Consider the following 18,000-nt stretch of genomic DNA (forward strand, 5'->3'; position numbering starts at 1 on the left):
TCACTTTTTCCAGTATTTTTCACCCAGCTTTCATCACCTCTCATCTGTTTCTGACACTAAACGAAGGATCATTAATCTCCAGGCCACTTTACTGACGCCCCCCAGGTGAGAATTCCCAGAATCCCCCGACATCGTTCATACCTGCTTAGAAGCTTCCGTGGCGCCGGGGTCAAACACCTGTCACGCCACACTTGCTTTATGTGTCTGTCTGAGGAGTGTTAAAATTAGGCAGTGATCAGTCTTTGTGCACTCTGTCAGGACAGAGAATAAGCAAAGAGAGAATAGAACTAATCTAGCTTTCAAATAAACCTGTCATTAGCCATACAAATATTGTTAGCTCTGGTTATGTTATCTGCTAAATGCAAATGTAAAGCCCTGATTGGTTCTTTGACGGCTCTGCTAGCTGCTGATTGGTTGTCACAACTGGTATTAAAATGAGCCTAAAGGTTAAAGTGTAACTTTGTAATGTTTAAATACTTGAATTCTTAGAATGAGTTTAATTGTTGTGCTGCTTTTAACTTTGCTCTTTTTGTTTGAAAGGAATAACATGTCAACCTCTGTCTCAACCAATGCTGTGAATGTACGACTACCAAAAATAATATTATCTGAACATTGGCAGATGTTGGCATGCAGGGCACAAGGGCTGATATAGGAAGCCTGTTTGGAAATAATTATTATCATTATGTTTGGTGCAGCCAGTGGCACAGAAATTACACACTTCAGCTTTGATGGAAGTTTCTGGTGGCCATCAAGGCGTAATTGTTCCTGTCAGTCCTGGAAGTTTTTTTTATAGTTACGATACACCTTAAAAAACCTGCTCTCTTCTTGTCTTTGTCTGTTGCTAAAGTGGAAATCTTTGAATCAGTTTCAAGTAAAAAATGTCTTGCTTTATGTATTATTTGTTTGCATTTATTTATTATAAGTATCACTATTGCGATTGCTTATATTTGGATGTTTTTTATTATTATTATGAACTAAAAACAAAAAAACTAAAACACAACAAAACTGTTGTGTTACTTAACTGAAATAAAATTTATATAAAAAATTTCAGCTAGTTGTTAAGGCAACATTTCTAATTTTTTATTATTTTAATAATTTTTAGTTTATCTTGATGAACTAAAATAACAAACTGAAATAAATTAATAAAAAATACAGTTTCTAGATATATTTACAGTATAAAAAAAAACAATAAAACACAACAAAATGACTAAATCTTTATCTAGAACAAAAAATAAAAACCTTTCCAAAATATCAAATCAATTAATGCAGGAATATTTCAAATCGTGCACAGTTTCTTCAAAACGATGCAAACGTAGTTTATTGCAAGTAGAACTTAACTTTAACCTGATGCATTGTTTGCTTTTAAACAAATATTAGATATTATAATATTTACTGCAGAAATGACTCAGGTTTCACTCACATAGAAATATGATATTGCGTTGAAAAACACAAGATGCAATTGGGAAAAAAAGTCTTCAAGAGGAACAAAAACTAGTTTTTTTTAACCTAGAATTAAGTTCTAATTGTACTTGCGTATTATTAACTTCTACAGCATTTACTGCCTATTCATAAAAGTGCCTTCTATAGCAAGTGTATTGTTTACTTGACTCCATCCCAGTTGTTGGTTTCTTCCAAGCAGCTCACGTTATGAATAAATGATCTGTAATTAGCATTAAATGTTAAGTAGAGCTGTGTCTGGTTGTATTGTGTGCTCACCTCACATTGCTTGTTACTATCCTTGCCTTCTGGTGGGAAAAAGTGTGTTAGCCCAGCTGGGAAGACTGTTTACACACTGACAGACATGGCTTGTGTCCCTAGAAAGTTCAATCATAGTGCTGTCAGCATCAGGCCATATATAATGAGATGGAAGTGTATTTTTGAGTGCTATCTTTCCTACTTAAGCCGTCTACTTCATGATGTTATTTGCAGCTTTTAGGCATCATATCTCTTTAGAAGACTTGGAACATAGTGCACAAGTATGCATGGACTACAAGTAGTATGTATGGACTACTTGCTTTTTAATGTAAATGTATCTGAAAATGTTCTCAATTTGTTTTAACTTGTGGCTATGCTGATTTGTAATATTCAAATATAATTTCATGCCGCAAGAGACCCAATCACGCTCTCATTGGTCAATTGCTGTAGTCTCCTCTCACTTGTCCATCTGATTAAATGCTCTGGTGTAGAGGAGGTTTAAAGCTCTGGTAGATCAGCATATGATGACTATCTGTGGATTAATCCATTCCTCTCGCTCTCTGAAATGCTTTCTCCATCTGTATTTCCTCCCAGTGGTATGCTAATATAATGTTTTCTCCTTTGATCTCCCATCTCTTCTGTGGGTTTTGTTGTTTTGGGTGTCTTTATTAGTTTGGGGCCTCTATTTTGGGCTCCTCGGTGGGTGCTGAGTCTCCACAACACCTATGAATTTATATATATTTTTTTGTTTTGCTGCCGGTTTTTGTGACCAGATTTATTTTTTTATTTCATTTTTTAGGGACAGAAACGGAAGGTAGAATTTTAGTCGTTTATTTATTTTTAATCATATTTATTAATAATATTTTTTATTTTTATTTATGTAGCTTTTTTTGTATTTATTTATTAAATTGTTTTGTTTTATTTATTTAGTAGCCTATTTATTTTATGTTTTTATGTATGTATTTATTATTAATTGAATATGTTTTAATAGGTTTAATTGAGTCAGTTTTAAGCTATTTTCTTTTTTATTTAGTTGTTTGTTTATTTTTATTTTATTTTATTTGTTTATTTTAGTTTTTGTATTTTTTTTTGTTATTTAGTTTTATTTAATTAGTAGTTCATATATGTATACATTTTTAATAGTGTTCACTTTTTTCAGTTAATTGCCTTTTAATTAAGATATTTAATTAAAAACTAATTATTTACTTTATTTTTTTAGTTGTTTGTTTTTATTTATTTGTTTATTGTTATTTGGTTAGTTATTTAATTAGTACTTTATTTTAGTGCTGGGCAATGATTAATCGCATCCAAAATAAATAGTGTGTACTGTGCATATTTATTATTTATATATAAACACACACACATGCATGTATGTATTTAAGAAAAATATGTTATGTTTATATATTAAATATATTTATATATAATCTACATTGATATATGCATAAAATATATTTTCAAAATATATACTGTATGTGTGTGTCTTTATATATACATAATAAATATACACAGTACACACACATATATTATATATTCATATTTATATATTTATAATTTATTATTATTATTTAAATTTCAGTTAATCACCTCTTTTTTGGGAGCAGTACATACGTAGTCCTGTGGTGTTAAAATAAAATTATTTATTACTATTTTTGCAAATAATTTAGTTGGTTTTATTATTTAAGGACTCACATTGTAGCTGTGTTAATGAAATGCAAAAATGAGCAAAATGCATCTCCGGTTGTATAATGATTTTCTGTGTGCAAGACGTCGTTCTCAGCTTAATCGTGGTATTGTGAGCGAGTCCAGAGGCTGTAGGCTGTGTGTTTCTCAGTTTGACAGGTCAGACAGCGTTAGTGTTGGCTGACATGTGCTAGAGCTCACTGTGTTAAATATCCTCCAGCAAAACACACACAAATCATAATTCTTCGATCAGCACGCGGTTGCCAGGCATCGGTATGACAACCTGCCTGTTTTATCATGTTCAACCTTTATCACATCATCAGACAATATCCGTTCCACCATCTCGCCATCTTATCTACATCCCTGATTTCCTCTTCCCTCCTTTAACACGTCAGTTTTCCCTCCTGTTGGGTTGAGAGATAGGACAGTATCGTACACTGCTGTGTGAAGACATCAGGGTTTAGCTGTATGTGAATGTCACGTCTTTACTGTCACTTTGCACGGTTGCTTCATATATTACTGGATCAGTTTTCTCAAACATTTTAGCTGTAATTAATAATAATCACTAATGGAAGGAATGTTATTATTGCTCCTTCTTCAGGTTAGTGATTTTGCTCAAACTCTGCTACATGATGCTGCTACAACACGAATGGACATGTAGTAATTATAATATTTGAAATTTCAACGATGGAAACTTTTGACTTCGCTTAGTTGGCAACAACATAGCAATATTCTAAAAACCCTCAGAACCTTAGCAAATGCTGGCATGTTTTGCATAGGTAATTTCTATTTATGATCTATACCTACATGACAAGATACAAGGCAGATTTTTTATTTTTTTTTCAGTGTAGTTTTGTTTGATTAATAAAATCTGATTGTACCTGTTAATGTCTGTACATAATAGTATTTATACATTTTTTAAATGGGCTTTTATTAAAAAAAAAATCAGTTTTATTTTAATTTTAGCAGTTTTGTGTGCTTTTTGTCATTTTTATTTAGCTTTAAGTAATTTATTTATTTATTTTTAGTACTTCAATTTAAACTTATTTTATTTCAGGTATTTGCCAAGCCATTTCAATTTTTTTTATTTTTTTTTCTCCACTTTTTTCAGTTAATTGACTGAATTGACTGTAAAATTATTTATTAATTTATTATTATTTATTTATTTATTTTAGTGCTGGGCAATGATAAATTGCGATTAATTGCATCCAAAATAAAAAAAATTTGTGTACATAATATATGTGTGTATACTGTGTTTATACAGAAGAAACATGTTTATATATTAAATATATTGATATATAATATAAATTATATGAATATAAATATATACATGTAAATATTTTCTAATTATATACTGTATGTGTGTGTCTTTATATATACATAATAATTATACACAGTTCACACACATGTATTATGTACACAAAAACATTTATTTTGGATGCGATTAATCATTGCCCAGCACTAATTTATTTATTACTACTGTTATTATTATTATTATTATTATAAAAAATTAGTTTGCTGCTCTATGCTAAAAAAATTTTTTTTATATGTAATATTTAATTTATTGTAATTATTTTATTTTATTTAATTATTATTATTTTATTTTTTTTACATTTTATTTTTGCTTTATTGAAATGAATGAAAATCATTTGTAATAGTTTCATTTTAGTTAAAAATAATAACACAGCTCCAAATCCAAGTTTACTTCTGCAAAGCGTGTGATAATAAATAATGTACTTACAACTATACAGTAAGCCAGTACACCGAAACTAGGACATACTACAACATCATCAAATTAGTCTTGGAAACACATCAGAGAAACCAGTCCTCATTTGTAGCTCAAGGGGTTGTGAGTAATATTAGCATAAAAACATTCACTAATACAAAATACATGGAAAATAACATACCATCCAGTCACTTTAGACATCATATTTTACAATACATTGACTTGAGAAGATCTAATCCTAATCCTGCGAAGCGTTTAGTATGGAACTGCTTCATCCAGCATACCAGATATCCAGCTCTTGACCTTTTGCCCTCCACTGTTTGCTCTCCACAGGTTTGTGAGGGAGAAGGAGAGAGGGAGAACTAGAAGAAAATCTGGCGAGATAAAGTGCTTGTGATGTTGCGTGGGGATGATGCCGAATATCAGCGCCGCTATCACACTCTGGGCAGCAACACGCGCCGCCTCTCCAACCCCGACATGGAGGCCTATGCTAAGCTCCACAAGAGCGGCGACATGGAGCACCAGAGAAACAAATACCCTCCGCAGCACGCTGCCACGCTGGTCAACACCAACTGCGCACGGCAGCAGGTAACACAGGACTGTCTGAGTGTGTTTGTTGAGCCTTGGTGATCGTATGGGAGGTGCAGGATTGAATCAGGGCTCGTTTTGTCCCGATTCCACACAGTTTAGAATTAATATTCTAAAATTGCTGTTCTATATTTATGTTCTAACATCATTATGTTTAAATATTGAAAAGGCCTCTGATGAGTGTTTGTCATGGCTTTTATTCTCTGTTTTTTGTGTTCCTCTTCTGTCTGTCATACTTCCTCCCACCTCTAATTATCTCTTTCATCATCCTCCTCCTCTTTGCAGTCATTCTTCTCGAGTAGTGGCTCTTGATAAGTCAACCATCACTACTGTTATTGTGCATATTGTGTGTGTGTGTGTGTATACACAGGAAAAAAAATGGTGAAGAAACTACCTTCACCCAGGAATTGCTAGTATATTTATGTATATAATTAATTATTTGAGCTGTAACATAGTAACCTGTTACTTTAGTATTATTTATATACTATTTTAATTTTGATTAATATTTTTTTTAATAGAATATTTTCAGTTTTAATTTAATTTTAATAATTGTATGTGCTTTTTGTCAGTTGTATTAGTTGTAAAAATATTTCAATATAGTTTTAAATTTATTTTCATTTAAGTTTTTGTTAGTAATTATTTCACTTAGTTGCAAGGCAACATTAAACAAATCATATATATTACATAATATTTATAATATATAATATTTATATTCAATTTTATTTCTGCATTATTTCAATTATTAAAATAGTTTTAAACAATTTGAAGGATCCCAGTTAATGTTCAATGAAATTTCACAGACAAAATCCAGGCATTATTTAAGTTAGTAATTAAATTTACAGTTAGTTACCAAAGCAATGTTTAACAATTTAACTTGGTTTTAGGTTTTCATCGAATATTTACATATTATTTCAGGAATATTTCAATTAACAAAATTGTTTTTAATAGTTTCAGTGTTCTGTCACATTTACCGTTATTTGGTGAAATTCTGTGGAAAAAAACCGCCAAAAATGCAAAAAATGTGCTAATTTTCAAGTTTCCACACCTTTAGTTTTAGTTAAAAATTAACAACATTCTAAAATACCTTGAAAACCGCATAGCGACACCCTGGCAACCAGCCACAACAGTCTAACATCGTGACTGTGCAACTTTCAAATGCACAATCACTGAAATTCTCACTAGGGAACATACAAATCTAGCTTATATTTGAAGCTGTGTGCAAATCCATAAAGTCATTTGCTCTTTTCTTTTAGCCATCCCTCACTCTCTCATGATCAATCCCCTCTTTCTTTTTCCTCTTGGAATCTCTCCATCCTTTCTTGTATTTGCTGTGTGTATTTGCCCGTCTGGCTGCATCCGTCGTCTCCAAACACCACTGGAATGAGAACGAGAGAGGGGAGTCTACCGTTACCATGGTAACCGAGCTCATGTAGGGAAATCAATGATATCACATAGCTAGCTGGCATACAGGGGACTGAGACCCAGAGAGAGGAAGAGCGCTGAAGGACAGAGATGTTTGCGTTTCACTTCCATAAAGTGACTTATCTGTGCGTGAAATGGGAGGAAAAATAGGGCGGGACTTGGATTTGTTCTTCAGGAGCTGATTGGATCTTGCAATGTGAGCATTATGAATCCGAATGTGAGTTTGCAGTGGATTCTGGGGATTTGTTCTACTCCTCAAAAAGCACACTTTTGAGGGTTTTTGACCGGGACGTGGAGGCTGAAGGTCAACCCTCCAGGGCATCTCCACGTATCCCAATGGTAACGATCTTAAAATCTGCTGTTATTTGGTTTTATTGATTTTTGTATTTAATGTTAACAGGTGTTAAATTACTGTATTAATATTGGCAAGATTTCAGAAAGCCTGCATTACCTACAACATAAAACTGACTAACTAGCAACATTTAACCATCAGATGAACTTGTTTCACAGGCAATTATGGTGAGAGGTTTCTGTTGGAAAATGTGCACTGAATCGTGACGTTCACAATGAGACCAGGAGTGTGTGTTGAAGTAAATGGGGTCCATTGTGATTTCATGTCAGCTGTTAGCTTCAGGATGCAGAGAGAGAGACGAAATAAGGAAGTTATTACAGTCCATAGATGGAGAAACAGCAGATGAGGACAAGAACACTAGAAGGAGAAAGTCGGCCGACAATCGAGCTGATAATTAGTGATGGTCTCATACCTTCATCAGTCTGTGAGGACATGAGAAATCCACAGTGAACAGGCAGAGAGAGAGACTGAGCGAGAGACTGACAGCTTGATGGTATGATTGAGGATGTGTGTGTGTGTGTGTGTGTGTGTGTGTGAACATGTATTATGGTGGGACTGAATATATGGATGATCTCAACCTGAAAGCATGACCATTCTGTACCATTTGACGTCTGTATTTTGACATACTTCAGAATGAAAAAGAGTATTCAACAGGATTTTTTGCAAGCAACATCTTTCCATCCATTTTATGATTTTATATTATATTATTTGATTTGATTTTATTAACTATAGCAATAGTTTAAAACAGTTCCAATCAGTTCCAAGTTCAATGTAAAGATGTAACTATTGATTTTGTTTTATAAATAATTTAGTAATTAATTTAATTTAATTTAATTTAATAATAGTTGTTATTATAATTGTTTAGGCTTTTTGACATTTTCTTCCATCTAGAACAATGTGCACTGATGAATCATTCACAGTAAAATCAGGAATGTGTTTTAAAGGAAAGTGGCATTTTCATACCATTTTACTTCTGCATTTTAACATACTTTAAAAAGAAACAATATTCAAGATTTAAAAAAAAAAACAACAACATACACTCTCTATTTGTTTATTTTTATATTTATTATTTACTTTTTGATTACCTACTGTACAGTTATAGTTCAGGAACAGATCCAAACAGTTCCAAGTTGAATTTAAATATGCAATTCTATTTTTATTTGTTACATAATTAATAATAATAATAATAAATTCTATTATTCATATTTTGTGGCAGTCTAGAATAGCGTGCACAGATGAATTATGCACAGATCAGCAACGTTTTACGAAAGTGAATAGGGACAATTTTGATTTCATGTTGAATTTAATGTATGCTAAATTGTAGTGATGTTGTAGATGTCTGTGTCGTCATAGCAACAATGTAGGTGGTTGTATGACATGCAAGTATAGAAGCAGGTGTGGCCTGCCGCAGTGTCTGAGTGTGTGTGTGTGAAACACACACACACACACACACACACAAAAGAATAATGCCTGTGTGAGAGAGACATAAACAATGAGAGGCCGAGAAAAATACTGTATGATGAAAGGCAGGTGGGCTTGCTTGTCATGCAGGTCAGGTCGGGTCTTCATCTCATCTCTGGTCCTCCTCACATACTGAACTAACATTACTGTAACTAAAGCCCTTCTGCTGCTGTGTGTGTGTTCGGACGTGTGAATTAAGTGGCTTTAGTGTTATGCTCTGACGCACACACTTCTGCTGGTCTTAGCGATTAGCTAAATAGTATCTCAAAACATTGTGAGCTACTTACCTACAGTAGACAGCATTTTAGAACATGTTTGAACATTTAATTAGAACAATTGAACATGTCTGCGCAAAAATATTTTGTAGGCAGTGTTTTGAGATTCACCAATATGAGAACTCAAAGAAGCACTTATGTTGCCTTCTCAGGCAGTATCTGGAGGTATCAAGGGTTGCACAACATCCAATCTATTAAGATATCTACTAAGAAGAAGCAGAGATTTGCTCTTTCTATCACTGCCATTGATATCTTACAATCCTGTGTGTGTGACGGTTGAGTGAATGGATTGTGGCATTTAAGACAGTAAAAATGCTTGCAAATTTTCATGTTATGGTTTTATTTCTATAGATTTAGAGATAATGCTTGAATGCCTGAACCTAACCCCAACCCTTCATACAAAAATGCTGTGTTAAGCCAATGACCTTTGGTTTTTAACTTAATTTTGTGGTTAAGAATATGCTTAGAATGCTTTTCTATTGGCTTAACAGCACCTGTCATTTACCGAATAGAGTTTAAGTATTTCCATATTTTTCTTTATATCCTTTTTTTCTGTAGGTGAGAGAACTTCTGTTCAGATTTTTTGGGGTTGTTATATTTTTTAAAATAAGTATCTTATACTAACATAGGCTGCAGTATTTTGACCAAAAATACAGTAAAAACAGTAATATTGTGCGATATTAATATGATTAATTTATAATGTTTTTATGTGTCACATGACTTTCAGAAATCATTCAAATATGCTGATATGCTGCTCAAGAAACATCTTTATTTATTATCAATGTAGAAAAGAGTTTACAGTTTTCTTTTGTGAATAGATACTTCAAAATTGATTTGAAATAGAAATCTTTTGCAGCTTTAAAATGTTTTCACTGTCACTTTGGATCAATTTAATGCATCCTTGCTCAATCAAAGTATCAATTTCTTTAAAGAATAACATGTATACTGACCTCAAACTTTTGAATGCTATGACTCTTTCCCTTTTGTTTCTCTCTTATTCTTTTAGCAGCCACATTACTGGAGTTTTAAGGTAAGACGTCTCTTACTCTCCAGATGTTTGTGCATGCATGTTTATCTGTGCTTCTTCATGTCTGTGTGGCTTTAATGATCCTCTAGGAAAACTTCAGATGCAAAACATCACAATACATCCACACAGTGCAATCAAACTAACAATGCATGACTCAAAATGGCACTGAATGAATGAAATGTATGAATACATTAGCTGATAATGGTCTTTGTATTAATGGTGAAACGCTGCTTTTGCACAATGCCTCACAGGGAGCAACATTTAACATTAAAGTGCGCACAATGTGTTCTGAAGGTTCATACTGGGATAATCCAGCAGCTCCGTAGGAGCATTTATTTTGGAAACTATAAGGTGAATAATTTATTTATAGCCTCTATGCATTTCCTGGAAATCCACCTTCAAGACAAACTCCTACACAATGTTCCAGTGCAATGACTCACCTCCATTGTAAATGCAGCCTACAACATCGGAGTCATCGAGGGACTTCTGCAGGTCTTCAAGATGTGAGACGTAAGAGCAACCACTCTGTATCCCCTAGGGGCGCTCAGGACACCTATCTTTGGCACTGGGACAATGCTGGAACTCCTCCAGAGCTGAGATACCTTTCACAGGATCAGGAGAGAGAGAGAACAGGTGTTGAAGAACCCCACGGAGCATCCTGAGGCTGTGCATGGCCTTAATCGTCTTCTTTAACTCCCTGGAGAGCTGAACGTGACAAACCTGCGATCTGAAGTGTTACTGAAATCCTTTTGAGCAAGAAACTTGCCCTCAGCTTTTCTTCTGGCCTGCTCTGTTCTTGCATGAGTCGAAAACCACGACCATTTCCTAGTTTGGTGGTCAAAATATCATTGAAATCCTATTTGTTATTATATGAGTTATGAAGTGCAGACAGTACATTTTCATTTTTTACTTGTTTTGGGTGCCATAACCTACCTAATATTATAATAAATAATTTGATGATGTTTACTTACTGGTTTTAATACTAAAAATCACACTACAAAAAATAAAAATAATAACAACCAAATAGCAAACAGATCAAAACATATCACAAAATTATGAATATACAAAAACACATTACAAAATAAAATATGAAAACATGATAAATATTTAATATTTTTGTAGCCTATTTCATATTTTCGTTTTCACAAACTGTAATTAACACAATTAAAAAAATTTTTTTTTTTTAAATGTTACTTTGTTTACTACCACTAATAATGCTTATTTGCATTTTAGACTTATTTTTGAGTTCAAAAGTATATGCTTTCTGCAAATGTAGCACGTGTAACCATTTAGTTGATTATTACTTTTTATTTATTCCCTGACAGGAACTTTCGAGAATGTTTAAAATTATTCCCAAAACAATCCAGCGCCATGTTCGGCCCATATAATATGCTACAAACAAACAGTATTACTTTAATTTAACATGAATAGTTAGTGACTATATCATTACCTTGAAGCTTGAAACCAATAACCTTTTGTTAATTGATGATAATAGTGCTCTGCTCCAGGGTTGCCAGGTCTGCGTAACAAAACAAGCCCAACTGCCACTCAAAACTAGTCCAATCGCGTTCCGGGGGAAATTTGGTTATCAAAATTGCTATCAATAAAAAGAAAAGGAGGCAACAGTGTAAAAGTAGCCCAGCTGTGTGGAAAACTGTCGACTTGGCATCCCTCTAGTTAGTTCTTCACGGCTGAATTTGCGCCAATCTCGCAGCATCCTCTGTTGGTAAAAATAATTGCTACACTTTTGCTTTGGTAAGCAGTGCAGGTTTTTTTTTTTTTTTTTTTTGCAATGTATTGTTATGAACATACTGTAAAACGGGGACATTTCCAAAGACAGGAAACTAAACCCGTCTGGTTAACCTAGATTGGAAGCTCTTTGACAGCTTCTGGCATGTGGAAACGCACGGCTCCCTTTGGTTAAATTGGCCCCAGGTGTACCAATGGGCTCGCGGCACGCTGGACTACAAGAGAACCGTCCAATGCACAGAAACAGTACTTTATCACTGTTGGGTTTTCTCACATGCGTATATTAGGTCTGGGTATATTAATAATGGATATCAATAATGAATAGATTATGTGAAAAATTCAGCAATTTATAATTAGTTGCCATTTAGACACTTCATACTGGGCGATTAAAAATGCATTTATAGCTGGGACAGTTCTGCCCTGAAGCGTCCTGGAGTTAAGTGTCTTGCTCAAGGAGCCGGTCGTCGGGCCTCGACAGATTGTACTGTTGATCCCTGAATCCTCTTCTCTAAATTGTTTCCTGTCCTCAAGTGTCCAATCCTGTTAAAGGTAAAAATCCCATAAAATATTTTCAAAAGGAACCAGTTTTAGTCGGGGTTGCTATAACCTGTAATACACTACTGTTCAAAGATTATTATTTTTTTTTTAAATGTCTCTTATGGGCACTTAGGCTGCATTTATTTGATCAAAAACACAGTAAAAACAGTACAAATATGAAATATTATTACAATTTAAAATATCTGATTTAAATTTGAGTAGGTTTTAAAAATGTAATTTATTCCTGTGATGCAAAGCTGAATTTTCAGCATCTTTACTCCAGTCTTCAGTGTCACATGATCCTTCAGAAATCAATCTAATATGCTGATTTGCTGCTCAAGAAATATTTCTGATTATTATCAATGTTGAAAACAGTTGCATTAATGTATTTTTGGGGAAACCATTATACTGCTTCAGGATTTCTTTCATGGATAGAAAGAGTTTATTTTAGAATATGGACATCTTAAATAAAAAAATTTTGCAGCAATGTAAGAGTCTGAATAGTCAGTTTGGATAAATGTAATTCATACTGAATCGTATATGTGACCCTGGACCACAAAACCTTCTTAAGTGTCAATTTTATACATAAGATTTATACATAATCTTAAAGCTGAATAAATATGCTTTCCATTGATTTATGGTTTGTTTGGACAATATTTGGCCGAGATACAACTATTTGAAAATCTAGAATCTGCAAAAAAATCTAAACATTGAGAAAATCGCCTTTAAAGTTGTTCAAATTAAGTTCTTAGCAATGCATATTACTAATCTAAAATGAAGTTTTGATATATTTACGGTAAGAAATTTACAAAATATCTTCATGGAACATGATCTTTACTTAATATCCTAATGATTTTTGGCATAAAAGAAAAATGTATCATTTTGACCCATACAATGTATTGCTACAAATATACCCCAGCTACTTAAGACTGCTTTTGTGGTCCAGGGTCACATATGTGAGCATTATGGGTGATAATTAGAGCGTGACAAAGTCGTTCTGTTTCTTTTGCTCTCAGTAAAGAATAAATAATGCTAAATAAATAAAGTTGTGGAGCTTGCATAAACTTAAAACGTTAGCTAAAATATCATTTAAAAAAATCTGAATTTAATTTAGATGTAATATAATATAAATCTGGTGCACGTCTTGTTTTCTGTTGGTTGTACCAGAAAAAAATGTAAGAAATTCAGGCGTGTGATGTGTAATACTTTTATTCCAGAAGAATGCATTACATTTATCAAAAGTGACAGTAAAGATATTTATATTGTTGTTTTGAAGCTTTGTCATGCAGGAAGAAATTGCATTTTAAATATAAAACATTTCTTTTAAATTGTAATAACGTTTCACTGTTTTTACTGTATTTTTTTATCAAATAAATGTAGCCTTGGTGAGCATAAGAGACTTTATATTAAATCTACTAGTGCTGTGTATCATTGCCCAAGATGTCAGTCCTGGATTAACATTTTCCTCCTCTGATCAATCGATTTGCAGCCTTTGACCGAGGTGAAGAATTTTGCATCTGTATGACAGCTGGATCAATATTACAAGGAATGAGTTCCTCGACTTCCCACTGGATGCTGTCTGTGAATCTCTGTTTCCAGGAAGAGTGGAGCCGTGGACCTCAGAGCGCACTCAGATCAGTGTGACGCACCAGAGCTGTAACTGTCTGTGTGAGGCGTTCTCACTGAACCGCACGAGTGACACGGAGCTGTCACTGACAACAAACCACTCCAGTCAGAGGAGACTCATGGAAGATGCAGGCAGTCATGACAGGTTAAGAGATGCTAGATGACTGTGCACCTGGAGAGCATCTCGTTTTTGTCAGGAGCACATACTCTCAATGACATTGACATTTCATGTCCATTTAATGAGATGCGCTTTTTATTGTCTTGACAGAACTCTGTGTGTGTCAGGGTTACTATAGTTAAATGAACTTAAATTAAAACTGTAAAAATGTATTTAAAATTGTTGTTACTTGAAATAAAATAAACTTTAACTGAAATAAAATATTTATATTTTAAAAGTCTTATTTTATTTTATTTCAGCTTGTTGCCAAGGCAGTATTTCTCAGTTTTATTTAGGTTAACTTGATGCACGAACATAACTGAAATAAAAATGAATAAAACTTATTATAATTCACTAAAACTCAAATTAAAATGAATGCATAGTCAAATAAAATAACATAATAAAAATAACTAAGTCTAAATATGAATAAAAAAACTGTATATCTCGGTTATACCAAAATAACACTTGTGTGTGTGTATTTATATAACTCAGTAACAATAAATTTACACAAATTTACACTTTACACACTCCCTTGTTGTTGTCAAGTCAATAGCAAAGCTCCCTCTCTGGCCACATAAACACACGGCCACACTTCTCAATCAATGAGCGCTGTCCTGTTGATGCTGTCATGCTAATTAATGTATTTATTAAAGGGAAATGAGGTTAATTCACACTTATTGTGAAGCCATTAACCTGTAGCCCACAGAGACAGATGCCAGAATCCATGATGCTGTGTTTCTCACTAGATTTCTGCATCCAACTGCAATATATTGCCAAACTGTTCACTTTATTTGGTTTGTAATTAAATGTTTGAAACTTACAGCACATTCCTGATTACATCTCTCACTAGAACGGTATTCCAGGACTGTTAACACCCGTGGAATTTGGCATGGAGGGGCACAGCTGCACACATCTGTCCTGTCCATCAAGCCTATGCATTCTGATTGGCTAGAATGCTTGTCAATCAAAACGTATTAGACGTATCAGAGGTGCATTGTGGTCAGGTTAAGAGGTTGCAAACTTTTTCTTTCACACACTGTCGTATCTCTGACATCCACATGTGCTGTACTGAGATGTAAAGAAAGCAGATATTGGTGCGAGTAGAAAAAATTCCCTTTGAAAAGTTATAAAAATCGAGTGTTTGCATGTAGTTTTCCTCTATCTGATAAACGGTTTGACATTTTGGTTTGCTTAGGAAACCTCTCGAACATCATACTGACTTTTTTTGTATTATACATTATACATTTAGCTCTATTTTTAATTATGGTGATTGAGAATCTATTGTTTATTTTAAATATTTAGAAATATACTTTGAATGGGTATTTTAAACAGATTTTTCTTTGTCAATACATGCACTGTTCAAAAGGTTGGGGTCAGGTCGATCTATTTTGTTTATAATTTAAATTAATATTTTTTATTCAGGAAGGATGCATTTGTTTGATCAAAAATGGCATTTGAGACATTTATAATCAAGTTTCTATTTCAAATAAATGCTGTTCTTTTAAACTTTCTATTTATCACAGAATACAAAATGTATCAGTTTCCACAAAAACATGAAGCACCATAAACTATTTTCAACACTTAATAATAATAAAATGTTTCTTAAGCAGCAAATCAGCATATTAGAAGGATTTCTGGAGGATCATTCATCAAGGATGCAGCTATTTGATAAAAAAATATACTAAAAATGGTAGTATTGTAAAATGAAATAGTTCACAATACTACCATTTTTAGTATATATTTTTATCAAATAGCTGCATCCTTGATGAGCACGAGACCTTTCAAAAACCTTACTGACATCAGATTTTTTAACAATAGTATAATAGCTACTTTAAATGAAAAGCTAAATTGAAAAATCGACATGAATTTGAGGATGTCTAATGTGGTTTGTCTTCTTTTGCTTCAGCGACAGCAGCAGTCGAGCTCACATGATCATGTTATCAGCATGATTTGAGAATGTTTTAGCCTCCCTGGGTTTCCATTCACACACACAAGACGCGCATCCTAATTTTCCCTAGGCGCTCTTTTGCCTTCCCATCAGAGAGGTTTCATTACCCTTGCAAAACTGCGACTTCTGCAACACGGGCAATTAGAGAGCGTTCCCTCCCTCACACACACACACACACACACACACACACACACACACACACACACACTCTCTCTGATCCGTCTGTCTCCTGCAGGCGCGGACTCCACGCGGCGCTGCGGGGCTGCAGCAGCAGCAGTCTCTGGGCGAGCAGGCAGGAGGGCGACTGTGTTATGCGTCTGCGGAGAGTTTGGAAAGCATGGCCGACGCCGAGCTGCCGCTGGGCTTCAGTCGCTCCAACATCCTCAGACAGAGTCTTCCACTGGCACGATCGCCCAGCCAGGCTAAACTGAGAGCCCCAGGTATGACGCTTCAACACTCCTGTAGCATTTCATTTCTACTTTTATTGTTAGTCAAGCTTTCGTGCAACATTTCATTCATTTAGACCATAGATTTTGCCCTCTCTATATCTGACCTGGCTTCATTGCTCATGAAGCTTTTATACTTCTACTGTATATATAAATAACCTCTGTTTTGATTGGCTAACCTCCATATTGGGTGTAGATTACAATCCTCAGAAAGGACCATGGCATGTAAATACTGGTGTTCATATGCTCAAAAAATAATATTTTAACAAGTGTTTTAAATCAGATAATATTATAGTTTTTATTTATATAGATTTATTGAATTGTGTGTGTTTGGGTAACATATATGCCTATATATATATATATATATATATATATATATATATACATTTTGTCTCCTAAAAACGTCTACTGAATGTTAATGTAATTGTAAGTAAATTCTTACCTTATTTACTATTAAATACTTAATTATTAGCTATTAATTAAATACTATTAAATGCTTACTATTAAATACTTAAATAAATACCTTTTTATTGTACGTTCATAATTCTACCATTCAAAAGTTTAGGGTTCTCCATGACTGCATTTATTTGATCAAGAATAAAGTTAAAAAAGAAAACATTTTGTGAAATATTTCAGAAATATTTTCCAGAATATTTTTTTACAATGTCATTTATTCCTGCGATGTAAAGCTGAATTTTCAGCATAATTACTGTAGTCTTTAAGGTCAAATAATCCTTGAGAAATCATTCATAATATGCTGATTTGCTGCTCAAGAAGAATTTATTATTATTATCAATGTTGAAAGCTGATTTCTGCTTCATGATTTGTAGAAACAGTGATTTTCTGGATTCTTTGATGAATAGAAAGTTCAAAAGAACAGCATTTATTTGAAAAAGAAAAATCTTTTTTAAAATGATAAATATTCATTCTGTCACCTTTGATCAATTTAATGCATCTTTGCTGAATAAAATTAGTAATAATACAAAAATATATAGAAATTTGCCATACAATTGAAATCCATCTACATTCCTGTAGCTCACACCTTAGATTATTGCGCTAGCAACATCAGTGTCACGGGTTTGATTCCCAGAGAGTGCATGAACTGATAAAAATATGTACTTTGAATGCAGTGTAAGTGAAGCATCTACATGACTATAGATTTATTTCCCCGCATGAGTCAGTTTTGCAGCTTAATTTCAATGAATGCTCTGGGTGAATCAGGGAGGGAGTTTTTACACTCTTAGCAGTTATGCAACCATTCAGACTGAGTCTGACTAAATCAATTATATACAGTTAGTTCTGGTTCACTAA

At 33.6% G+C, this 18,000-nt stretch overlaps 1 protein-coding gene across 2 annotated transcripts in view; it reads left to right on the forward strand.

The window, feature by feature from the left end:
* Positions 1-5,497: 5,497 nt before the first annotated feature.
* Positions 5,498-18,000, forward strand: part of LOC306863329 (SRC kinase signaling inhibitor 1-like) — a gene marked incomplete at both ends in the record, with an annotated part of 30,065 nt that continues 17,562 nt past the window's right edge. For both annotated transcript variants that reach the window (XM_079406589.1, XM_079406590.1), the window contains 3 exons: positions 5,498-5,689; positions 10,206-10,229; positions 16,479-16,683. In XM_079406589.1, the coding sequence (XP_079262715.1) occupies positions 5,498-5,689; positions 10,206-10,229; positions 16,479-16,683 (421 nt within the window). The remainder of the gene's footprint in view (positions 5,690-10,205; positions 10,230-16,478; positions 16,684-18,000) is intronic.

This window comes from Barbus barbus (genome assembly GCF_936440315.1).
Source record: "Barbus barbus genome assembly, chromosome: 44".
NCBI lineage: Eukaryota > Metazoa > Chordata > Actinopteri > Cypriniformes > Cyprinidae > Barbus > Barbus barbus.